Raw genomic sequence first — 26571 nt, 5'->3', positions numbered from 1 at the left:
TATTGGCCAGTAGTGTAATTAGGTTCGTGGGGCACATGTATCTCACTCCACCAATATCCAAAATCAGCTTAAAATTTTCTGGGCAGTAGACGTATGTTATCTATCAATTTCTGACCTATTTTGTTCGAATTTTTGCAAATAAATGTATGCAAAATAAATTTTGACCTTGAAAGGGTTAAGTTAATTACCTGAAGCATGTGATGGTGACATGATAGACTTTTTGAAGTTGAACGTGTGCTGAAGTACAAATTCTGCAATACTTCAGTTGATGATGGCCAAATAGCAGCAACTGCAATATCTCATTTGAGGAATATGTGGATTTACATCCAAAGAGGCTTTGATATCCTTTAAAAATGTCTTGTACTCCTCAAAGATAGAAAGCTAATCTAAGGAAATGTGTTTAATCTCACTGTTTCAGGAGAGAACCCCGCGGCGATGCAGCACGGCGGGCGGGCGCTGTCTTGGCTACGATGTCCCTCGGCGTGGTTGTTGCTGGCCAGTATAGCAGCCGCTCTGTGCGCCGGGCCTGCCGCCGTCCTAGGGGCCGATCCATAGCGCGCCACCGCCGTCTGAACATGTCTGCATTGTCTGAGATCACCCAGCGGAGGTTGACGAGTGTCTGGTGGCAGACTGTCACTCGGGTGTGCGACTTACGTGTGAACGATTTCAGGGGAACTTCCCCTACCGACTGCTGGAGCAAGAGCGTTTTGTATGGGATTGATGGAAGATGGGTGGTGGCCAGGTGGGAGGTGGCTTAGTGGGGCGTTCAGACATCTTCAGCTAATGCTACGAACATGTTGTAGTTATATGCCTATTCATATCAATAACTGTGTCTCTGAATTGTTAACACGACGTTAAAGGTGGGCTAAACCGACGGAATCTCATCCTTATACTACTATGGTGGTTCTTCATTTGTGGAACATCACAAGAACATTACGTGGTGCTTTGCGGTTAAGGACGTCGGCACTAACCTCAAAAGACTTCTTACGTCAAATATGAGTGTGCTAACGGCCAACGTATACTATTGATTCCACCGAGTGCGAACGCCTATGTCCAGTGAATGAACATGAAACTGAATTCCGTAATTCCATAATACCTATTCATTCCTTTTTTTCTTATCCGCCCTTAACCTGGAAGTGGCTCGTCAGGAAATATACGTAAATTATTTTAATATTAAAATTATGGGACAGAGACGGAATCTGGACTTGTGCGAACTGAATCATGACACACTATTTTCTATAAATATTGAACAGATCGGAAATAAAAATGAAAAATCATTATTTTTATCTCTTAATTTCAAAGAGTAGTGTTTTACATGTTGTATGCTCAGTATCCGATACTTACTACGTTCTACTTGTGTTTTCTGTGTCATTACTTCTTTTCCTAGCATGGTATTGTACCTGTAAAAATTTGTTGTGAATTACTTGTATGCTCAGTATAAGAGTTGTTATGAAATTGTTGTTGAAGAATTCATAGTTTTTAACAGATGTTTGAAATTGTCGTGTGTATTACAATTCCGTTCCATCGTGTAGAGGTTTTCCTTAAAGAAATTCATTTAATGGACATAAATACTAATCATTCTAAGTAGACAAATATTCTCGTGTCGAAAATTCTAAAGATTTTACAAACAAACAAAGAAATGTATGAATTCTTGCAGCAAAAGAAAAAGAAAGTACTGCACTTCAAAGCTCGTAAACCATATGATTTTGAACCTCCTTGCTACTGAACTACCAAAAAACTATCATTCTCTTACTATTACTACGAAAGAGGAGAGATAGCCGCTATCTTTAACGAGACGACTGATGTGAAAATCTTACATGCCTGCAAACCAGGAAAACTTTTTACAATTTCGTTTACATAAATATCTGAAAACTTTATCATTATACAAGCGTTATGATTAACGTGATTCCTCTCTGAACTGCAAGCTGTGTTAACTAATATTTGGAAGGCACTTAGCTAGAACTTTCATTGTGTTATCGTAACGGAACTGGAAATGAGTTTCTCTTTAAATTTTCATCTTCTTACAGGTGTGTTCATGTTCTTCAACAATTTCATAGAGTTAGATGCATATTTTTTCTTCGTTTTTCACGTGTTTAACATGTGAATATTAACTATTTTTAGAAATAATAGGAAGATAAATGATATTTTCAGGAAAAGATGATAAGACATTCTTGAACTTCTTAACACAGATCAGAACTTAACAGCATCAATAAAGAAGTTTTATTTGTTTATTCCGGAAAACCAGAGAAACAGACACAGTACAAAGTTATTTTAAAGTAAACATGGTTCTCTACATTCAGAACATTATGTCACCTAAATTGAAATTAACTGGTAGTTTCTCTTGACAAAGTGAGAAACTGAAATATGTCGCTAAAATTGTCACGAAAATATTTTGATGAATTTACTTGTCCATTATATAACTTACATATTATCACTAAATACTTAACATTACCCATTCCGCAGTCCTTTAATGAGAATCCAGTAACAGCCTGTTTTGAAATTCGACACGGCTAATACGGTTGGCAAACTGTGAAATAATCTATTCTTTATCTTCTAGAGCTACTTAAAGAAGGGCTTGTCTTTAACGGTCTCTTGGTATGCAGTGGGTCTTCTACTAATCGTATTGAAGGTTACGTTCCTTGTCAACTAAGAATGTAACTTTGTATATTTTTCATTTTCTTGACCTCCGGTCTAGCTATAGTTGTTTTTCTCTAGTAAGTAGTTCTCATTTACGCACTTCGTATCCGGTTTAGGTTTGAATATTTCACTCCTAAGATCATCTAAATGATGTTAACATCATATTTCAACACAACATCGTTTCATTGGTCTAGGGCGTCTAAAAATGCATTATTTTTGCTGTTTCTCATTTTCCTGTTTAATAGCTTTCTTTGGCATTTTAGTGCAACTTAGCACTGATTTATTTCTAATCAGTTTAATGTTGTCAGTGTACAAATTACTTCCATGACATCCTTTTTTAACAATAAATGGTGGTTTCTTGGCTTTATTTGTGTTTAATGCACTTCTTATGACCATTCCTATTCCCCTACAGCTCCATATATCTATATATAATTACTTTTAAAGTAAGGTTTTGTAATTACTAATTTACTAAATTTTACAAAAAGTGAGTCGAAGGTCATCGACTTGAAAGTGAGCCATTCTGTCATATAACTTTCTGCTGACGTCTCTCACCACGTTGATGATTAAAGTTTTGCGGTATTTACACATAATATATGTTTTTTGAGGAAATCACACAAAGTTTGTTACTTGTAACGAAAATCGTGTCCAAAAGCATTCTCGGATTGGTGGTTTCCGTTATTATTCCCAGTCTTAATAAACGTTCATTGGCTTTTTCAAAGGCTCTGTCTATGTTTCGTTTCTGTTTGCGCCTCAGTTACTCATCCTGTAGCATTCTGGTGTTCTGAAACACAGCTGTATATCTCAATGTAATCTGACAAATCAACAGAGCCACTCAGTTTACTTTTGGTTCCTGTTATTGCCGTTAAACGTGACTTCATTTCTTTCAATAAATTTTGCAACACATACCTTACAGCCTGACGAGTCACTTTAATGTGACCACCTGTCGAAAGCCTGAAAAACCACATTTCGCAGCGCATACCGCTGCAAGACAAGTTGAAAGAGTCTCAGTAAGGATCTCTGAGGTACCGCGGAATTACTTCCACCTTTGGCCCGAAACCTAAAGACCACTCTTCTGGTCCGTTGCCGGCTGCGCTGAGTTCAAGGTTGACGCCACATGGTGCTAACATCAAGGGAAGCTGGTGAGCAGTGAAGAAGGGCCAACTCACTAGGTGGTCGCCACGCACGTACACTGCGAGCAATGTGACACGTTGAGCTCTCCTGTTTGTAGATGCCATTATGACGAGAAGAAGGAACTGCATGTAGAGTGGACATGGTACCCAACAGAAGCCTACTTGTGTTAATCCGTTATGCCCTCTAGAATTACGTGTTCATCCAAGGAAAGCCATGAAAACATTCTCCAGACCATAATGCTCCCTTCTCCTGCCTAGGCCCTTCCGACGATTGTTACTGGGTGTTAGCTTTCAGACTATTCGCACCCTATACACCAATGAACGTCTGGTAGATAGAGCATAAAGAGTTAGTCCTTTGAAAATGGCACCTGCCACTACTCAGTGGACGTCCATTTAGGATACTGGCGTGCCGATCTCAGCCCTCGTCACCGATAATCAGCGGTCAGTAGTAATGCTTGAAAAAGACGCTTGCTGCAGAGGCTCGTAAGCGTTAATGTTCACTGAACGATCGCTGAGAAGACACCGATGGCAGTTCTTTCGTTCATTTGACCAGTCTGTTGCTCAACTGTAGCTCGTCTATTCGCTGGTACACATCTCCGCAGCCGTGTTTCATCTATGGATTGCGGTGAACCACAGTCGCCTCGGCACTAGTTTTCGATTACACTATTTTGTCATGCGTCGTATACTTTACTGTCACAGCCGTTTCAGAAATGCTTCAACCCTCGGCTCGAAAGACAGTGGTCATACCATTTGGACATTAGATAAATTGCTCCGTTTCCGCTTTACGACATCCACCGTCGACTGTTCTGCTGTTCTCGTACTACGCCGCCTGTCCCTCCCTCCCACTTCCCCATCCGCTCACTACTGACAGGTTTTATATACCCTCCACTGCTAGTGATGCCACTTGGTATCTGTGACTGTTATTGCACAGTGACATCAAACATAAGCGATGGCCACGTAAATGGGATATTAAGTTTTCTTCCCATTCTAATATTTGTAGTTCATTACTGGAGTGTGTTACATTGGTGATAATAAATTCTGAGATCTACAATAAATGGGATACTAAATGCGTATTGAAACTGCTTATAATTAGAGTGTGACTCTGAAGATGTTAGGAAATATTTTTTATTTTTAGGTGTTTATCTTCGACGCCCTCAACATTTGAGATGACACATAACGAATGCATTTTGCTTTCACTCATTTCCCCAATTTACATTATCTGACAGGTCTCTATGTTCAAAAGTTTCTGTCAGTCATAGGTAGTGAATTCTTGGTTTCCGCACAATACTGCATTTCAAAAACCATTCTTTGTCCGATGAGGTACATTCATAATAACCAATGTTACAGTTCCTAGAATGAAATTTTCACGCTACAGCGTAGTGTGCGCTGGTATGAAACTTCCTGGCAGATTAAAACTGTGTGCCGGACCGAGACTCGAACTCGGGACCGCGGAAGGCAAAGGTCCCAAGTTCGAATCTCGGTCCGGCACACAGTTTTAAACTGCCAGGAAGTTTCAATGTTACAGTTATTTACGGAATATAAGTGTTCGCTTTGTGAAGAGAAGAAAACCTACCTATGTTGGCTTAACACATCAGATGAATTCGTAACTGCGAATAATGAGTACCATCAGCTGTAGAATGGAGTTCCCCGCGCTCTAACCCGGGTTTCATCGCGAGCGGTCGCCTTACCATTTGGTAATATGTGCACGACTCACAGCCGGACCAAACTTTCCATACGTCGCCAACCACACGTCTACGATCTGTACTCACACATCCACTATATTCCCCTTGCAGATAAGCCATTGTGCTTGAAAGTCGCGACTTTCAGGCAGAACATCTTGTCTGCACGGGAATGGAGAGGGATGTTTAGGGACGAACACAGTGAGCAGGCTAAAGTGAATGTACGTTGCAGTAGTCGCGGGGTGCTGCAGAAATTTTCACAGGATAAACCATCGTGCAAAGCTACATAACACGGCATCGAACAGAAGAGTACGACAAATATCACAGTAAAAACACCTCAGTCTCAAGATGTCATTATGGCCTTGTTCTCTAAGGTAAGGCTAAGTAGAGCACTGTAACGACTGTCTGTGACTGTGTAACCCAACATCTCTTCCACACACGTTGTCAATATTCAGTCAGCCAGCCGTGCTAGCAGTACATTGGTACTCTACCGATCAGTTAACGCCCACGTTTTATGCTGCAATAACGTGGTTGCGTTGGTGTTACATGATCAAAAACCTTTCATTCGTGCATCCAAATAAGACGCCCCAACCACTGATCCGTATTGCGGCCGTAGTGACACTGTTCCCTTCACTCTCAGTTCAATGTGCGTTTGTTGATTATAGCCTGTGCTCGTCAGGTTGCGCAACCTATTAATAGAATGGAACAGATAACAAAAAATGCAGGACGAGTCTGTCATACTTCAGGAATATCTATGGACTGAGCTCACAGAACTGCACAAAGGAAATTCTGTCGCATTCAAGGTCACCTAATTTTTGTAAAACCAAGGTTTGCCCGTAAGCGCTCTGCTGATTTTGAATGTCATTACAGCACTGGCATAGACAGGTTCCATTCCAGAGTACCATGAATTCTGAGTACGATTTCCAAAGGCGTCTGCGGTCTGCGTTCAATATCGAGAATAACCGTAGGCGGTTGTCATTTGTACTAAGACAGGGATAGGATCGCACTGTAATATCTGTATAGTGGTGTAGTCGTGGTCAATTGATTGCTTAGTTCAGTAAGTAATTGTTCATATATGGCAGCTCAATCTGGCGCTGGTGACGCAACTGTGCAGTCGCATATTGCTCTTTTATTTGTCGCAACTCTATACGTCCAGATATAATCAGTAGGAAGGATAGGGTGTGGCGCGCTGTGTGCGGGCGCAGGAGGAACTGGCCGCGGTTCGCGAGCAGCTGAGCGTGCTGTTGGCCACCTTCTAGTGTACCCGTCGTGCTGGGTCCGCCCTCACCTCAGGGTGAGTGGCGGACTGCAACGCGTTCGCGTCGCTCGAGGCGGAGGGCCAATGTGGAGGCTGGCTGGCTGGCCTCGCCCGTCCATCCTGTCAGCGGGCAGGTGGCCGCTCCTTCAGCAGTGCCCGAACAGGTACACGGGGGGCAAAGGCTTGCTGGTTACTGGGAGCTCCAACGTTAGGCGGGTGATGGAGCCCCTTAGGGAAAGAATTCCAACGTGCACTCGGTTTGTCTGCCGGGGGGCCTCATCCGAGATGTGGAGGCGGCCTTGCCTGCGGCTATCGAGCGTACGGGGTGCAGTCGTCTGCAAGTAGTTGCTCACATCGGCACCAACGATGTCTGTCGCTTGGGTTCTGAGGCGATCCTCACTTCGTACAGGCGGCTGGCGGATTTGGTGAAGACCGCTGGCCTCGCACGCGGGGTGAAAACAGAGCTCTCTATTTGCAGCATCGTTCCCAGAGTGGATCGGGTCCCTTTGCTTTGGAGCCTAGTGGAGGGTCTCAACCTGAGGCTTCGTCGACTCTGTGACGGTCTTGGCTGCAGATTTCTAGACTTGCGATATTAGGTGGGGAATTGTAGGACGCCCCTAGATAGGTCAGGAGTGCACCACACAAAGAAAGCGGCTACTCAGGTAGCAGAGTACTTGTGGTGTGCACATGGTTTTTTTTTGGCTAGGCGGTAGTGCGAGGTGTCCTGATGAACACTCACCGCTCGCCGTGCTGGCAGGGAAATCAGGACGCGCCCAGTGTAAAGACACTTCAGCTGTCAAGATATTAGCAGTAAATTTTCAGAGTTCCTGAATTTACTGCCCTCCAGGAAGCGTGTTGCGCGCAAATTATTCTCGGGACTGAGACCTGGCTGAACCCTGAGATAGGAAGTTCTGAAATATTTATGAGGGTAGGAACGTGTATCGGAAAGACAGATTAGACACCGTAGGAGGTGGTGTCTTGTGATTGTGAAGTTATGCTATATTAGTCAGAGGTGACGTCAATCTACCTAGTATAGACTGGGATATCTAGGGATTCATTACAGGTGGTTCAGACAAGCCATCGTGTAAATTACTTGTGAACACATTATCCTAAAATTGTCTTGATCATCTAAATCGACAAAATCGACAGCCAACGCGTAATAGAAATACTTTAGATCCGGTAGCCACGAACAGACCAGACCTCATCGATGGTGTCAGTGTTGAGATATTGATTAGTGATCATGATGTTGTCATTACGACTATAGTTACGAAAGTTAAAAACTCGGTGAAGAAGGCTAGGAGAGTATCCTTACTAGAAAGAGCAGATAAGCAGTTGTTAGCATCCCAATCGACTTCATTTACTTCCGGTGCGATGGACGTGGAAGAATTATGGGAAAATTTTAAACACAGTGTAAATCACGCATTGGACAAGTATGTGACGAAAGAGTGGTTTACGGACGGAAAAGACCCACCTTGGTTTAACAGCGCAATTCGGAGAATGCTCAGGAAGCAAAGACAGTTGCACTCGCGGTACAAGAAAGATAGGCAGAATGAGCAAAGGCAAAAGTTAGTAGAGATTCGTGCTGCTGTAAAAAGAGCGATGTGCGAAGCATTCAACCACTACCGCCGTCACACCTTCGCAAAAGATCTTGCTGAAAACCCAAGGAAATTCTGGTCTTACGTAAAATCGGTAAGCGGGTCGAAGGCTTCCATCCAGTCACTCACTGATCAATCTGGCCTGGCAACGGAAAACAGCAAAACGAAAGCTGAAATTTTGAATTTAGCATTTGAGAAATCTTTCAAGCGGGAGGATCGTACAAACATACCGCCGTTTGAGTCTTGTACAGATTCCCGTGTGGAAGAAATAGTGATTGACATCCCTGGGATTGTGAAGCAGCTAAATGGGTTGAAAATAAATAAATCGCCAGGTCCTGATGAGATACCGGGGTTTACAGAGAGTACTCTACTGCATTGGCTCCTTACTTAGTTTGCATTAATTGCGAATCTCTTGCCCAACGACTGGAAAAAAGCGCAGGTGACGCCTGTATATAAGAAGGGTAGAAGGACGGATCCTCAAAATTATAGACCAATATCCTTAACATCGGTTTGTTGCAGGATTCTCGGACATATTCTCAGTTCGAATATAATGAATTCCCTTGAGACAGAGAAGTTGCTGTCCATGCATCAGCATGGCTTTGGAAGGCATCGCTCCTGCGAAACGCAACTCCCCATTTTTCAGATGATATCTTGCGAACCATGGATGAAGGGTATCAGACGGATGCCTAACTAAGGTACGAGCATATGGGATTGGTTCCCAAATATGTGAGTGGCTCGAAGACTTATTAAGTAATAGAACCCAGTACGTTGGCCTCGATGGTGAGTGCTCATCGGAGGTGACGGTATCATCTGGAGTTCCCCAGGGAAGTGTGGTAGGTCCGCTGTTGTATTCTGTCTACATATATGATCTTTTGGATAGGGTGGATAGCAACGTGCGGCTGTTTGCTGATGATGCTGTGCTGTACGGGAAGGTGTCGTCGTTGAGTGACTGTAAGAGGATACAAGATGACTTGGACAGGATTTGCGATTGGTGTAAACAAAGGCAGCTAACTCTAAATATAGATAAATGTAAATTAATGCAGATGAATAGGAAAAAGAATCCCGTAGTGTTTGAATACTCCATTAGTAGTGCAGCGCTTGACACAGTCTCGTCGATTAAATATTTGGGCGTAACATTGCAGAGTGATATGAGGTGGGACAAGCATGTAATGGCAGTTGTGGTGAAGGCGGATAGTCGTCTTCGGTTCATTGGTAGAATTTTGGTAAGATGTGGTTCACCTGTAAAGGAGACCGCTTATAAAACACTAATACCACCTATTCTTGAGTACTGCTCGAGCGTTTGGGATCCCTACCAGGTCGGATTGAGGGAGGACATAGAAGCAATTCAGAGGCGGGCTGCTAAAATTATTACTGGTAGGTTTTATCATCACGCGAGTGTTACGGAAATGCTTCGGGAACTCGGGTGGGAGTCTCTGGAGGAAAGGAGGCGTTCTTTTCGTGAATCGCTACTGAGGAAATGTAGAGAACCAGCATTTGAGGCTGACTGCAGTACAATTTTATTGCCACCAACTTATAATAAATAGTTCAAATGGCTCTGAACGCTATAGGACTTAACATCTGAGGTCATTAGTCCCCTAGAACTTAGAACTACTTAAACCTAACTAACCTAAGGACATCACACACATCCATGCCCGAGGCAGGATTCGAACCTGCGACCGCAGCGGTCGCGCGGTTCCAGACTGAAGTGCCTAGAACCGCTTTGGCCACACAGGCCGGCACCAACTTATATTTCGTGGAAAGACCACAAAGATAACATAAGAGAGATTAGCGCTCGTACAGAGGCATATAGTCAGCCATTTTTCCCTCGTTCTGTTTGGGAGTGGAACAGGGAGAGAAGATGCTTGTTGTGGTACGAGGTACGCTCCGCCACGCACCGTATGGTGGATTGCAGAGTATGTATGTAGATGTCGATGTAAATGTATATGTAGATTTAAACTTATCTTACACCTTTAAAGAGAGAGATGCAATCATACTTCGCTTGTTTACGACAAGAGTCTCTCATATACTGCCTTTTTTTAATTTTTCCATTATTGAAAGCAAGCATTGAGAAACGCCTTCTCACAACGCGAAAATTAATATGTTCTGAAAAATATTTAATAAGTACAAGTGATTTATGGTTGTCCATAATTGTTTTCAATCTTTCTTCATTAATTGTTTTCGAGGGAATAGGTAAGCCCACATTGATATTTTACATTTTACCGTATTTATTAGTCACAATGGATGTACAAGTATCGAATACATTACGGAGTAGACGTCACGTGAAAAATACACTAGCTAAAATATTTATTTTATTCTGTCATTGTGCATGTCATAGGTGCACTAACATATCCTCCTAATGTCACTATATTTAAATAGACAAACATACATGAAAACTGTCTAATAATGCAGTAACTACTAATACTTTCACATATAGATCTTACTTAGAGTTTGACATTGCTCGAAATGTGTATAAGTTCAAAAGATTGTATGACAACTCAATCACCAACAACTGTAAAAGAATCATTAATTTATCTAACACTTACCTCGAACGTCCATATGTATTCTTATATGTGTAAATCAGTTTCGTGACTCGATATATTTCAACACATTAAAGTCATCATGGCAGTATGATAAATATCACAATTTATAGTATTGTAGCAATTATCTATCTAAAGTAAGTTTCTCTCAGACATATGGCACTTGACGATGCCGGTCAGACTGCGCCTTACACTGTGCTCACTCATCACTGGTCTCTACTCGTGAGAAGCAGATGTTGGACAAAAGAAATGGAAACAGCCAGACACAACGCATTACCATCCTGTACGAATCCTGCTGGCCCTCGAAACAACTTCCAGTCATCTGGGAATAGAAAGGTCCTGTCATGTCTTCCGGAAAATCTTATACCCGTCTTGCTGCAACATAGTGGCAAATTCAGGTAAAGATGACGGACCACAAAGACTAAACAACATTCAGATTTGGTGACCTTGGTGGTCTGGTGGAGATGCGATAATTCTTCCTCGTGCTCAAACGATCAGTCCTGGACGACGCAGGCTGAATGAACAAGGGACCTGTCCTGTCAGAATAGAGCAGTAAGAAGGGTAAAGAAATATTGTACCAATGGTTGACCTGGTCAGCCAAAATGGTCACATAATCCTTGTCAATAAAGACGTTACAGAGTAACCATAGGATCAAGGGAGTATCACGATATCACTGCACTAAACATTACCGAATCCCTGCTACATTCAACTCCCGTGACGTAAACTCGGCCACAAGTTATCTTCTAAATAGATCACAGACGATATCGTTTTAATCACCATATGACTCCGTGCAATAACGTCTGCATCATGGCTTGCGAATTTTAGAGCCTAGGTAGCATCAATTAGTACTCAGTGATCCCATGGAATCGTAAACGTGGTCTTCAGTTGGAGTTTTGTAGTCAGTTTTAAGTGGAGGTATCCACTATTTGAGTCCCCACTTTTATTGAAATAGAGTGTTCAATTTCTTCGTCATATTTTGTGACGTATATGCATCCATATTTGTTCCTGCCTTTAGATGTTACTAATCGAACAAAACCTGTATTTCATCAGATGAATCGTTTAGAACAGGTAATGGCTACCCTGTATGAACTGTCGCTCTCATAAATATTTCCGTCAGCCAACTACTGATCGATAAATTCTTTCATTATAAGTTTCGGATGCCCGAGTATTCTGTACAGCTTCCTGTAGACTGGAAGGTGGGCTGGGGGGAGGGGGGGGGTGGTTATTCCCCGTTGCTAATATACGTCCCCGTTGATAATATACGCTGAATAACAGGTTTAACAGGTAATAATACACCAGGATTAAATGATCCTGCATACCAAATCTAGAAAATTTCCACTTACTTAATCTTTCCTGTTAAATCCTTCACCTTCTTGTAAAATGCATATGTAATGATGGTTTGTCTGCAGGAAAGGTGTCCACTGGAAATACCCATATCGTCCTTATCTACTACTCCTAAACTGGCAGTCGATTGCACTTTTATCAGTTATAGTTTCTCAGATTCAAAGTAATTCATATTCACTGTAACCATGCAACCTCCATATATTTCCTGGGTGAAACAAAACTAGTCCATCCAAACGACCTTCTTCCATTGCTCCATAGACGAGGTTTTATGGCTTCATCATCAAGGGTTACTTCTACGGGCAATTTTGGGATTTGACCTCGCACTGCTATTCTATTTCTTCGTGGCTCCCTTCTTATTATTTTGGTGCTGACAGAGTTGATGAGTTCGACATTCAGCTCTGCATTGACATTTGCGGTTGTTGCCATATAATTTTTCGTCACTGTTCTGCTATCCGCTTGTCACGATCATACATTACACAATTTCGACCGCAATTTATTCGATGTAAATATTCAATGCCGGCCGTAGTGGCCGAGCGATTCTAGGCGCTACAGTCTGCAACCGCGCGACTGCTACGGTCGCAGGTTCGAATCCTGCCTCGGGCTTGGATGTGTGTGATGTCCTTAGGTTAGTTAGGTTTAAGTAGTTCTAAGTTCTATGGGACTGATGACCTCAGAAGTTAAGTCCCATAGTGCTCAGAGCCATTTGAACCATCTGAAATCTTCGGTGTTATTCTCCTTCGTCGTTGAAGTACCCAACATACGATCACTAACAAGTTGACCACGTCGGAATTCACTTTCCTCCGACATAAGGCAGTCTTATCCTGTAATAGAACACAAGCGGCAGGCTGGGCTAGTATCTGAATTTATCTTCAAGCATAAATTCCTCTAGACGTTTGCATATTTTGTGCGATCCCTGTACATTGTTGTGATGTCCCTAATTGCTATTTCAGTGATTTGTTCCTAATTTTGAAGTCTAACAGACACATTGATTAAGAATACTATAAAATTAAAATATTTTGTGCATTATAGTAAACACAACCTTAGCAACTTTCTCAGCCTAGAAACAACTAACGAATGTAATGAATTGGCTGTTTCTTTATGAATTTTCCTGTCATTTATCTTTTTCTCCACATCATCATTAAACAGAACGCCAATTTGCCATGAAGTGCATCATTTGTGGGTAACCGAATCATTAATTCTTCAGCGTAACCGATCTCAACACGTGTAATAATTTTATTTTCGTTACTAAAATTTCATTATCCCTTGCAGACCTGGCTGGCAACTGTTACCTAGCTGCTCCTCAGCATAAGACTTTTCAAACGTAATAGTAGTGGTATCAAATGCGTGGTCAATCCGTATGGTGTTCTGGTCGGGGGTGATATTTTCCAGGAGATTACGCTAGAGATCTAGCTGAGCTGTGGGGTGGATTTGGGAGCAGAATGGGTAAGTGTGCTGCACATGGTTGAGTGTGAAATTATTACATGAGTGTGTATAGCCGGGAAAATAGGAAGTGAGGAAGGTTTTGGGAAGATTTGGCAGAGTTATTTACGTGACACACTGATCGTGTATCCAGGGTACTTTGATGGAGCATATCATGCCCCTCAAAGGAATGAATATTGTGACGTAGAGTGGTAATGAAGCACTTGGCGTCTCCTACAGTGGTACCAAGATGTAGGGAATTGGCTGAGTGAAGTGATGTGATGATAGGATGAATTCTGACAGTCAGCTCAGATTTGGTTGGAGAAGGTTTACCTTTACATTTGTGAGAGCAAGTCAGATGAGATACGTTGGAGGTGTAACGAAAGGGTGGGTTCTGGAGGTTAGGTCAATGTTAGTGTATGTGGCTACCTCCGCAGTGGGACATAAGGGTGGTTTTTGCAGTCAGAGATCTTGTGGTCTTTGTTGTTGAGGCATTTATGGCCACTGTAAGCTTGCTTTGGAATCAGGAAACTTCTGTTTCGTGTTTTCATGTACGCACATGGGTCTGTTCTGAATATGGTAATCTGTGAAAGAGATGACGTGTGTTGCATCTCACACAGGACCGAAAAACTAGATCCATTTCTTTAGTGACTTGTGTATGGTTCATCTAGGAAATATTGGCTTCTTAGAAGACCAACTACGATGTACTATTTATTATGCGTAGACGCACAATGAAATTATACGGAACTTCAAGAGGTGTGCCGGGAATAATTAGGTGCTGTTTGGTAGTTACTGAAGAATGACACTTCAACAATGAATTACAAGAGAAGATAACACTTAGTAAGGAACTACAGTTCGTTAATCAGTTGCAACAAGTAAGTGCCCGTTAATCCACAAGTCCAAGTTGGTGTCCAGGCCGACGTGGAATAGCTACCATAAGCCCACTGTGTGCTCCCTCGGATGATCCACTGAACATGGCAGGCGTAAGGGCCAGAGCATATGCTAAAGACATGCTGAGTGGTGAGCGTATGCTCTGACTGATGAACCACTGGATGTCGTCCGTGTAGGTCCCAGAGCAAATGCTGACTGGATACGTCTGTTCAGGAGGATGGGCCACCGGATGTGGTCCGCATAAAGCCTGGTGCGAACGCTATCTGATAGAAAGTTGCATCTTAAATATGCAGGTGGCACCGACATGGTCGTTTGGATGTACTATGTTGGTGGCGAGAATAAGGTCTCATGCGCTGACCACATGAAATGCTGTGTGCAAGAGGCCAGCTTGTTTTGGCGTTGTCCGTAAAGTTTAGTTACACGAGGAACATGCGCCGTCCATTACTGGCTTTCTGGCATGTAGGCTAGTCCTGGCGGGCAACAGGATCATGGCAAACACGTCGGGCGCAAGTGTATGTTTGCGGAAGTGATCGGGTGAGTAGTGTAGGATCAGAGGGGTGGGGGATTCGACTTCCTTTCTGTACTTACAATTATGAATTGGAATGTTCCTTCTTCTTAACTTCCTCTGTTCCCTTCTCGGGTTAGCCCACTTTATTGCAATGATGACTGAAAGCTATAACAGGAAGTCCATGCAGGAGGTTGAGTGGGAAATCGGTATTAGAATGGATGATTATAGAATATCTATGGATGTGAGCTGTGACATACTGAGGTTTGGGAGGTATTCTTCTGTGACAGGTTTTGTGTTTCAAGGATGAGTCGGGGGTATCTTATTACAATGGGTTGAATTAGAGTACTGACCGGCTAGTGGGATGGCCTTTTACACGATAGGTTTTCTTATCTGTTCTAGGAGGAAAGACTGAAACAGCGATGGTAAGGCAAAAAACCTTTTTTCTACTTGAATTTCAGCCATGAGTGAAGCCCACACATTTGGATTTCCAACGAAGAGGTTGGTTCCAATTTTCGGATGCCTGTAGGAGTATTGCTGTTTACGTTGTATAAGGAACGTTTACCTAGTGTGTTCGACAGTGACATGATCGTGGCTTACAATTCAGTTGGAGTGTGGCATATTGTTACCTGTTTATTGTTCTATGATGTTGATGTTAGTATTTGTATTCATCCCATGACTGCCCTGAAAATATTAAAACTGATGAAGTCAGGAGGACCATACCCAAAGCCGTGCTGAGTCTTAGCGGCAAAGTGTAAGCAGCGTTGCAGAGGATTGACAAACACTACCCTCAGCGGCACACTATCATACAGATACTTCGTGTTCCTCGAGTCGGTAGATGGACTTTTATAAGGAAGGACAAGTGTCTGCATGGGCATTGTAATAACATCTAGAACGCCACGGACGGTCAGCATACCGATCACTGATGCGACCTCGCTTGGCGCTGACAGCAATGCGCCTAAAACGCTGTACATAGGATTGGAACCATGATGTATTTTGATTTGTGTTGCAGTTCTGTGCACACCATGGTGATGAACATCTCTTTGTGTGAAGTTTCCGAGAAGCACGAACACTGCTAAATGGCTTTCACAGTCATCACACGGGCCAGCATCAGAAGCAATGGTAAGGAGTGCGTTACCTGTGCTGTCCAGAACTTCATCGTTACAGATTATCTCCTACTGCCCTTGGCCAGCATGTTATACAGATCTCTCACCAATTGATCATGAACTGCCCAAAGACTAGCTTGAACCTATGCGCCAGCTGCTACGACTGAAGAACTTTGGCACAGGGTTCAAGCAGGACTGAGTAACGTATTCGGGCTGTCATAAATATTCTCTTCGACCTCATTCCCTAACGGGCAAAAATCGTTGTTCTTGCTGAGACCTGATTTTCTTTTGGCGTATACAACTTTCAAATAACTTCCGGGAATTCAGCCAAGTAACACTTTCAGCGACCGCCGATATTTCTGGGAGGGGAGGGGGAGGGGAGAGGGGGAGGGGGAGGGGGGAGAACACCCCCCCCCCCCGCCATTTTGAAGGCCAACTGCAACGGACAGGCGACGTAACTCAACTAACCACCTTCCACACGGAGAACGTTTGTATCTCACCACTGACTTCTAGTATCAGCCGCCCGCAGTTGACGTCAACAAGTGTATGGACCGGAAGATGACGTTGTTACAACGTTGAAACTAATTGCCACAATAAAATCGACACCTTAAATACAGCTGGAAGAATTTCCTAATTTTTAATACGAAGTTTTTTTTGGCTCAGAGTTTCGTTTGACTAGCAGGCACTGTAAGAATTAGTTTCTATTACATTTTAATTCTCTTAGAGTTTTTGTGGTAGATTTCCTTGCTTTGTGATGCACTTTAAAAGTGTGGTGCTGTTAGCGGTTGCACAGTTGCTAGAATCACAGGCAATGACGACGCTTGAAGCGCTTGAAATTTTGACGAAACTTATGGCAGATCCATTAGAGAAGAATACCGCCTTACAAAGGTAGGCAAACATTTTAACCTCAGGTTAATGAGCTTAGACAAGGTGTAACGGTGGAAGCTTCAATTAATGTACCCATTCCTTTTTTTTTGACCCTATTGCAGCCAGCCAACTGGCTCCTGTTCGGGTAAGTGAAATGAGGGCATGGCAGCCATTATTAACAATGTGGAAGCTTCTGCAATTGTGGGTAATCTGCAGGCGACGTACGTTCACATATGGCTGAGTTACTATTAGTGTGCAAAGTGAAAACGTGTATCACGAATCATGATGGGTGGAATAAGGTTGCATACGTTTAACCAATTTAAGAAAGTATTCTATCAGGGTTACCGTAGGCTGCGCAGTCCTGTATTCCGGAGGTAACAACTTAATAGCCTGTCCCAGAAACTGAACGAATCTGTGATGATGATGATGACGTCAAAGACGAACGAATTGGTGAAAGCATTCTTAGACAGCATAAGGAAAGTGTACAGTAATACTGATGGAAGAGGAAAGCGCTGTCAACAGACATAGTGAGGAAGCGGATAAAATCATTATGCAGGGGGCTTGGCACGTTAGTCGTATTTTTCAGAGTCCTTGACCAGATATGTGCAGGATTGTGCAGATGTAAAATCCAAAGGGTTTGGCTACTGCCATTACGGTTGCTATGCAGGTGGATACAGCAAAGAGAGGGCAGGATGGGGGAATATAGTTCCCTCATAAGCTAAACGTTATGGGTGGGACATGTGGATCACATTCGGAAATAATGGTGGTGCGTATTTATGTTAGGTGATCGGGCATCGGACGCAGGACTGTCTGAACAGTAAGAAAAGTGAACAGCATCATAGTAAACATTCATCAAACGCTAACTGGAATTTCTCAACGGCCGGACGGTGTTGCTTGTGAAACAGAATGCTGGAAACAGTTACCCAGGGGTATGGTAGACAGAAGGGAACATAGGCTTTTACTGGACATATGGGCTGATTTGTCGTTGATTAATCTAGAAATCCTGGGTTCTAAGTGACTAAAGAATACATCGAGTGGGGCATAATGATGAGGCACCATTGGAGCCAGCACTGATTAGTTTCTGTACTGGAGCAAGTAATTATCAGGAACATGTGAACGGCTTATTTCAATAGTGGTACAAGTCCGTTACCTCCATGTTTCTGCCTATAATGCTTCTGAAATTAATGATCCAAACAAACAGAAAGAAAGGTTCATCTCTAGCAAGAAGCCATATGATGGAATATTTCTGGTATCTCAACTGAAGATTTTTCAGCTCTCATTTAACTTTAGAACACTGTATCACAAAACGAAAAAAATGGACTTTTACCACTATTGAAATAAGCCCTTCACATGCAAGAATTACCATCTATCGGTGAGGAATATGCACGATAGATTGGTTGGATTTTTGGCGTAACCATCCTGCAAAAATTGATCTACCAAACTCAGTGGGGCGTTGTTCCATCTGGGAACGACACACACACAAGTGATAAATTGTCGCATAGTTTGCTGATCAGGAAGTTTGAACCAAATAAACACATTCATTCAGCCTCAGGTCGAATCATAAAGAACCAAGAAAAAAGAACAGGAAAATTACTCTGGGTGAGTGTGGTTGCTGACCTACTGTATGATGTATTCTGTGTTGTGGAGCTGTTGGAAAACGTCTTGTGCGTAGAAGCGTGGTACATATGCAGGAAATAAATGGAGGTTGCATGGTTACTGTGAATATGAATTACTTTGGATCTGAGAAACTATATCTGATAAAAGTGCAATCGACTGCCAATTTAGAAGTAGTAGATATGGACGATATGGATATTTCCAGTGGAAACCTTTGCTACAGAAAAACCATCAATACAAATGCATTTTACAAGAAGGTGAAGGATTTAACAAGGAAGATTAAGTAAGTGGAAATTTTCTAAGTATGGTATGCAGGATCATTTAATCCTGCTGTATTATTACCTGTTAAACTTATCATTCAGCGTATATTATCAACGGGGACGTATATTAGCAACGGGGAATAACCACCCCCACCTCCCCAGCCCCACCTTCCAATCTACAGGAAGCTGTACAGAATATTCAGGCATCCGCAACTTATAATGAAAGAATGTATCGATCAGTAGTTGGCTGACGGAATTATTTATGAGAGTGACAGTTCATACAGGGTAGCCATTACCTGTTCTAAACGATTCATCTGAAGAAATATAGGTTTTGTTCGATTAGTAACATCTAAAGGCAGGAACAAATATGGATGCATATACGTCACAAAATATGACGAAGAAATTGAACACTCTAGGTCAATAAAAGTAAGGACTGAAATAGCGGATAGCTCTACTTAAAACTGGCTCAAAAACACCAGCTGAAGACTGCGTTTATGATTCCATGGGATGACTGAGTACTGATTGATGCTATCTGGGCTGTAAAATTCGCAAGGCATGTTGGAGACCTTATAGTACAGAGTCATAAGGTGATTAAAACGATATCAGTGTATGATCTATTTGGAAGACAATACTGAATGTTCTAAACATCTAAAGGAAGAAACACTTTGGAGGAAGTGTCTGAAATGTTGCGTTTGGCACATTTATCATTAATTATGGATAATCTTCACTTTTCGTCTACAGAGGTAAACTGTCTAGATCACGTGATTATCCAAGATGGCAGGAGACTCAATCATGTTTGATATGTGCCATTTGTGGTTTCTTACCACCACAAACAATGAAGCTACTTAAATTACTTTTAGTTCTGTGTAATTATTTTAGAAAGTTTGTGAAAGGGTTTGTTGAAATTGCTAATCTTTTGACTTGTCTATTGGAAAAGGGTGTGAAATTCCAGTTGCCATCCAACAGTCAGATCGCGTTCTAGAAGTTGAAAGTGGTCCTAACAGCTAGCCAAGTACTAATATTAGTAGTTATGAAACGAATCATTCAATCATTTCACCCAAGTTGCCAGGCTATTGGATGTATTCTGAGTCAGGATATGAATGGTGAGGATCACCACCTGTCATTAACCGTTGAATAACGCCTAGCGGAAATACTCAGCTACAGAGGAAGAGACGTTGAGTGATATAATTACCTTTATCTATTGTTACCTCTGCAGTAGAAAATTCTAAATTTTTCATCAATGGATCATCCGCTCCCGTGGACTATATTGGTAGAACTAAAATCCGCTTCAGTTCCCAGTAATTTCTTATTCATTGCAAGACCTGTTTCGAAACCTAAAGTTTCATCTCCATGTGCCACAAAATAATTATTGAAACATAAATGTGGGGCCGTCCGGCCAATCAGTCACCAGGGCTGACAACCACGTAAAACGAATCCATGAGACCGTAGAACTAGCTGGTGAGGCACTCTCCTTGACAGCCGACAAGGAAGCCATAGTAGACAACTGGCTATTGAAGTTCTACGTTCCCGAGGCAATAATTGCAGATCAGAACACCAACTTCACGCCTGATTAAGAATGTGTGCTATCTACGGCGAATTCGATAGCTAAGAACGAGTCGCCTCCACCCCAATCAAACAGTAACACAGACACACATTTATCACAGTGTCAGGTAAGAAGGAATTCTGTGAGCAGCCGTCGTAATTACGATGTGGACATTTACCTTCCCTATGTCATAGCTTCACACAGTCATAAAGTATATGACAGCATTGTACTTTCCATTGTATGAGTTCATATATGGTTGAAATAAGCCTTTGCCGATTGAAGTGATTCAGCCTTCAGTTGGCAAAAGCTGGGAGTTCGTAAATACGTCTGCTAAGAATTTATGGGATCTGTGGATATGGGTGATGTAAGCAAATATAAAAGCGTTCAAGCGTCAGCAGGAAGAGGTATGACGTATTGGTAGAAGAGAATTGGTCAATGGGTTAAACTGGCAAATCCCTACAAGCCGAAGAGTAAAACGAAAAACTTGCTTAGTCAGTGTCAAGGGCCACATCAAGTCGTAGAAAGGGCTTCTCCTTTGCCTGTAAAATTACAGTTACCAATGAGAACTTCCATTGTCAGTTTTAAGTCTCGTAGGGTTACGTTTGAGACTTTGCTGCGTGTGCAAGTATTAGTACCAGCAATAGAAGTTAAAACTAAGAAGGAAGAGAGGGAACGGAAAGTGAGGCGGACTGAACATATGCGGAGTTCCTTATGCTTTCAGATCACGGAAACAGATAGCAGCAGGTGGAATATATATAGTAGTAGTATGAGTGCTATCTATGTTAGTTGTGTGACTGTCATTCTGTAGTGCGATTAATCTGCATTTTAGTTACATTTCAGGAGCTATGCTACCTTTCGTTAAGTTTTTGTGATGTGTTTGTGTTTGTGTGTGTGTGTGTGTGTGTGTGTGTGTGTGTGTTTGTGTGTGTGTGCGTGTGTTTGCGTTGGTGAGTTAGGAACTCCCAACGAAGAGGTTATTGGCGGCCGTACGAAAATATCCCGAAACGAACGTCTTCAGACGCGTAGAATGCGATAAAAGTAGTAAGAATCGATTTGAGATAAAACTCCACTCAGTCTCTCCCAGTTACACTCATGATAACCTTCACAATAACACTAGCTCACATCGCAGAAAATACCTCTAAAATATGATATTCTGTGTAACAGTCATTTGAAAAACAAGGAATACAGTAAAAAACCTAAAACAGATTCTCAGGTATATGTGGCTGGCTGACCACTTATAAAATATGCAGATTAGCCAGTCAGACTGATAACACATTAAATGTCATCCTAAAATCCCGGGGAACATGCTGGACGTTCTAGAAAACTTGGAAATACACACCACATTTATTCCTAGGGTAGACTGTTGAAATAGAAGAAAAGAAGATAGTCAAATGAGCTGCTGCCCTCTTATCAGAATAAAAAAGCAGTCTAGTAAAGTGTGACGCGCTGTTATCTGTACACTACAAGTAATGCACATTGTAGGCTGTGATTTACTAGACACAGTTTTTTGCTGTCACTTGCAGCAATTCTTTTCCCCATCTATGACTCTGTATCTCAGCCGGCCGTTGTGGCCGAGCGGCTCTAGGCGCTTCAGTCCGGAACCGCGTTGCTGCTACGGTCGCAGATTCGAATCCTGCCTCGGGCATGGATGTGTGTGATGTCCTTAGGTCAGTCAGGTTTAGGTAGTTCTAAGTCTAGGGGACTGACGACCTCAAATGTTAAGTCCCATAGTGCTCAGAGCCATTTGAACTATTTGAACTCTGTATCTCAACAACGAAGTGAAGCATGCACGGCATGACTAATGAGGATCACTACGTCCATCATTTCTCTCCCTTTACTACCCATGTCCCCTGGTACTAAGCAAAAAGACACCTCCGACCCCAGGCTTTGTAAGTGAAGAAGGGTTTCCTGGATACTCTGGGCTACTTTATCTGATGGGAACAAGTGTTGTAGAGAGTGACGGGTACTCAGGGAGTCGAAACAGACGAGGAACTGAGGACTCGACACATCTCGTATGCTCCAGCTCCCTCTTCATAACTGGACATCAAAGACAGTGAAGTCTTGAGGTAACCGAATTTTCAGAACACAACCAGGAAAATATCACAGAACAGCCAATGGAATCCCCTGTTAAGACCAATCCGTGAATACATTTCCACAGTTGCGGTGCTCATGTGAAATATCGGAAAAAACCGTATTAACTGCATTTGCAGGAGTGCAACTGCACCAAATCTAATATTAGTCTTGGACTCTGCAGTGACCATGGTCGTAGTCAGTTAAAACCTTGGATTTAGGCCCCTACATACCCCACACCAAGTGAAACCCGTTCACTCGCATCACATGGATCGCAAATGGCCTCGTTGCTCGAGAACGACACTTAACGCATATTGAGGAGTTTCTCCAGAATCAAATCGCTCTGAGCACTATGGGACTTACCTGCTGAGGCCATCAGTCCCCTAGAACTTAGAACTGCTTAAACCTAACTAACCTAAGGACATCACACACTTCCGTGCCCGAGGCAGGATTCAAACCGGCGACCGTAGATGCAGCGCAGTTCCGGACTGAAGCGCCTAGAACCGCTCGGCCACTGCGGCCTGCTCTCCTGAATCGTGATTGGCAGTTGCCCAGCCTCAGCTCAGAACTGGATATGTGGCTGGTCCACTAAGCATCCGTCAACAGCCTCATCCCCTCATAGTGGGTGGCGCCAATGATCTTCGGGTAAGGAGGTCTTCCTATTTCATGTACTGTTCACTTCTCACCAAATCCTTGTAAATATGCAGCAGGCGCAAACTGTTTGCCACCCAAGAACTGTGGTTAAATCATTTTAAAAGAATTAATGCTTTCCTGGGAGAGTTTGGAATAGAAAATGACGCTCAGGAACACCACCAATCAGAATGACGCCCCTCGTATGCAAGTCAGGTAAATTAAAAATACGACCAGAGGGATTAAAAGGAGCAGCTACATTCTTGTTTAAAAAAAAAGTGAAACCCATCTTTGCAGCTCACCCCTAAAACCCCTTCATTGTGAGATGGATCTGATGATTTGCTGTTACCGTGCTCGAGAAGGAACAGAAAACCTAAAACGTTCTACAAATAAAAGCATTGTACAAGACCTCTTGTGATGGACGTTATACTGTTTGTGGTTTTTTTGTGGTAGCTGTTTAGTTCCTAATGAAATAGGACTGTTCTATTCCAATACGTTGTTGCAGTACTAATAAGTCGTGGAATCCTAGTTTTTCGAGAGGTGAAGGGAGATTCATGCGAATGGCTTTCGCCATGTGATGTTATCACCGAGGTCGTCCAAAATCAGTAAGAAAATTATTATGATACCATGCATCTTGTGGAGGAAAGGAAGTACTTGACGCACTGTTTTACAGGTAGGAGGAAACGTGTTGACTAGCCACCACTGGACGTTAATGATAGGTGAGCCTGCAACTCACGAGAAGTTTGGGCCGGCGGGTTCAGTATGAGATGATGGTTTATTTGTTTTGTTCGCCATCTTTGTCACACGAGCGATGTAGATCATACTGACCATAGTTTCCAGTCTACACGGCCACGTTCTGGTTCAGTCCACTGAAAGTAATGTTTCTACTCTCTTTCTACTTTACGGGAACAGGACTAAGATTGTAAATGAAGGTATAAAGTTATAGTTCATACATATATTTGGTAAAGTATCTCATGCACAACGCATTGAAAGTCACTATGTTCAAATGACAGTAAATATTTCTATCCTAAACAGCTCAACTATCAGTTCAGAGGTGACATCTACCTTCCTTGTCTTGTATTTCGCCACAACTACTAATCTTAAAATAAATGTTAGAAATGAATGCTCGCTACAAAAGTGGAAATAATACTCACGGCTTGCCACGCGGATTTGTAATTATCACGGACGGCACACTAACAGTTACTTTAGCAAAATCTAAGCGATCCAGGACGGTGTACAGTCCTCGCCATTTCACTATCAATTGTTACAGAAAATACGTGTTTTCTCACAGTCCGTCTCTGACGTTATCCGAGGCAGAGCGCAATCCGACGTTTAACAGACGTGGATCTTACAGTGGCTGAGTGCGAAGTGAACTTCCTGCTTCTCGGGCTGTATTTATATATGGACCGCAGCGGACGGCCAAGGGAACACTAGCGGTCACGTGCTTTACGCACATGGCAGCAGTCGCTGAACGACCGTTTTCTCGGACACATAATCCTTCATAACTAATTTATCAATGAATTTAAAATCTTCTTAATTTTCACTTGCATTCTGGTAAATTATTTGAAATCATAGAAAAAGTGTCAGCTCGCTTGAATAAAAACTATAAATTTAATAGAACTTGTAATGGGTGTTATTAATACTGCAATCTAAACTCTGTTATAGCTCTATTATTTAGTAGCTTTCATCATATGGTGGAACCAAAATTTTCCACCATTAAAATTACAGGTACTTAATCTACTACATATGATTATATTTTAATTACAAATTTGGTTTTCATTAAATTACTCAAAAACTATAAGAGGTAGCTTAACGTGGTCTCCTAGTTATTATTTTTAGATTGACCTGAAACATTATAGAAATTTTTGCATTTCTAAGTCTAATACAACGTATGTACACAAAGCAAGTTTCGTTTGGTTATGTAAAAAAAAAAAAAAAAAAAGTGTACATGCACAGAAGAAATATTTATTGTACAAAACTCTACAACTGTTAAACTACTTTTCTACATAGCTTCCGAATTTTTGCAGGCACTTATCATAGGGTGACACAAATTTTTGTATGCCTTCTTCATAGAAGGTTTCCGTCTGTTTATTGAACCATGTGGTAACATGTTCTTTCTGCTCGTTATCATCGTCGAAGTGTTGACCACCAAGGACAGATTTTAGGTGTAAGAAGAGATGAAAGTCGCTAGGAGCGAGGTCCAGGCTGTACCGAGGATTATCAAACACATCCCACTGAAATTCACGCAAAAGTTGTTTGGTCACATTCGCCGTATGGGGTCGGGCATTATCGTGGAAAGAAACAACACCTTTCGACAGTAATCCTCGGTGCTTATTCTGCATTGCGCCGCGAAATTTCTTAATGATCTCGCTGTAACCATGTGCATTGATGGATTGATTGTTTGGCCTCGTGGTAAGAAATCAATCATCAAAATGCCTTTTCTGTCCCTAAAAACGGTGCACATGACTTTTCGAGAGGTCAAGATTTGCTTAGGCTTAACCTTCGTTGGGGATGAAGTGTAGCTCCCTTCCATTGATTGCCATTTTGTTTCAGTGGTGTCGTACGCTACACGAGTTTCATCCCCTGTGACTATCCGAGAAAGAAAACCATCACCTTCTACATTGTGGCGTGTCAAAAACTGAAGTGCACTTCCCATCCGTTGTTTATTGTGTTGTTAAGTAAGAATTTTGGGTACCCAACGTGAGCAAAGTTTTTGAAATTTCAGTTTTTAAGTAACAATTTCATGAATTAGTGATCGTTAGATTTTCGGAACTTCCACTGCAAGGGCACTAAGTGTAATCTTACGGTTGTGCTGAATTTTCTCTTCAGTTGTGTGAACCAGTTCATCAGAAAGCACAGACGGACGTCCACTTCGTTCTTCATCGTGCACTTGATCACGTCCTTCATTGAAAAGTCTGACCCCCCTTCCAACGACTGAATCACTCATAGCATTTTGTGCGTAAACCTCGCAGATTTGCCCATAAATTTTGATCTAACTGTCTTTGCATTTAGAAAACGAATTACAGGTCTGATTTCACACGCGGTGGCAATTTCAATTACGGCTGACATTATAAAGAATCATTATAAAGCACATGTCGGCAACAGCGATCTACCAATGCCGTACATGTCTTCTCCTTGATTCAATGTAACTGTTGTGCGCTGACTGGTGTGGCCGAGCGGTTCTAGGCGCTTCAGTCTGGAATCGAGTGACGGCTACAGTCACAGGTTCGAAGCCTGCCTCGGGGATGGATGTGTGTGATGTCCTTAGGTTAGTTAGGTTTAAGTAGTTCTAGGGGACTGACGACCTCAGATGTTAAGTCCCATAGTGCTCAGAGCCATTTGAACCTTTTTGAACTGCCGCCCATGCTCGGAACTGCGATCGTAGCGCTGCTGCGGATAGATATAGAAAGAGAACTTACTTTGAGGACAACCCTCGTATTTAGTGCTTTCAGTTTTCCTTTTAAACGTGAATTCTGACAGTAATTC

General features: G+C 42.3%; 1 protein-coding gene across 1 annotated transcript in view; it reads left to right on the top strand.

The window, feature by feature from the left end:
* Nucleotides 1-1942, top strand: part of LOC126088459 (zwei Ig domain protein zig-8-like) — a 203599-nt gene extending 201657 nt beyond the window's left edge. Inside the window, exon 6 of the mRNA XM_049906601.1 lies at nucleotides 419-1942. Coding sequence (XP_049762558.1) covers nucleotides 419-555 — 137 coding nt within the window. The 3' untranslated portion in view covers nucleotides 556-1942. The remainder of the gene's footprint in view (nucleotides 1-418) is intronic.
* Nucleotides 1943-26571: the final 24629 nt, after the last annotated feature.

The sequence above is a fragment of the Schistocerca cancellata genome, chromosome 6, assembly GCF_023864275.1.
Source record: "Schistocerca cancellata isolate TAMUIC-IGC-003103 chromosome 6, iqSchCanc2.1, whole genome shotgun sequence".
Classification (NCBI taxonomy): Eukaryota; Metazoa; Arthropoda; class Insecta; order Orthoptera; family Acrididae; genus Schistocerca; species Schistocerca cancellata.
This window is presented reverse-complemented; position numbering and strand designations above follow the sequence as displayed.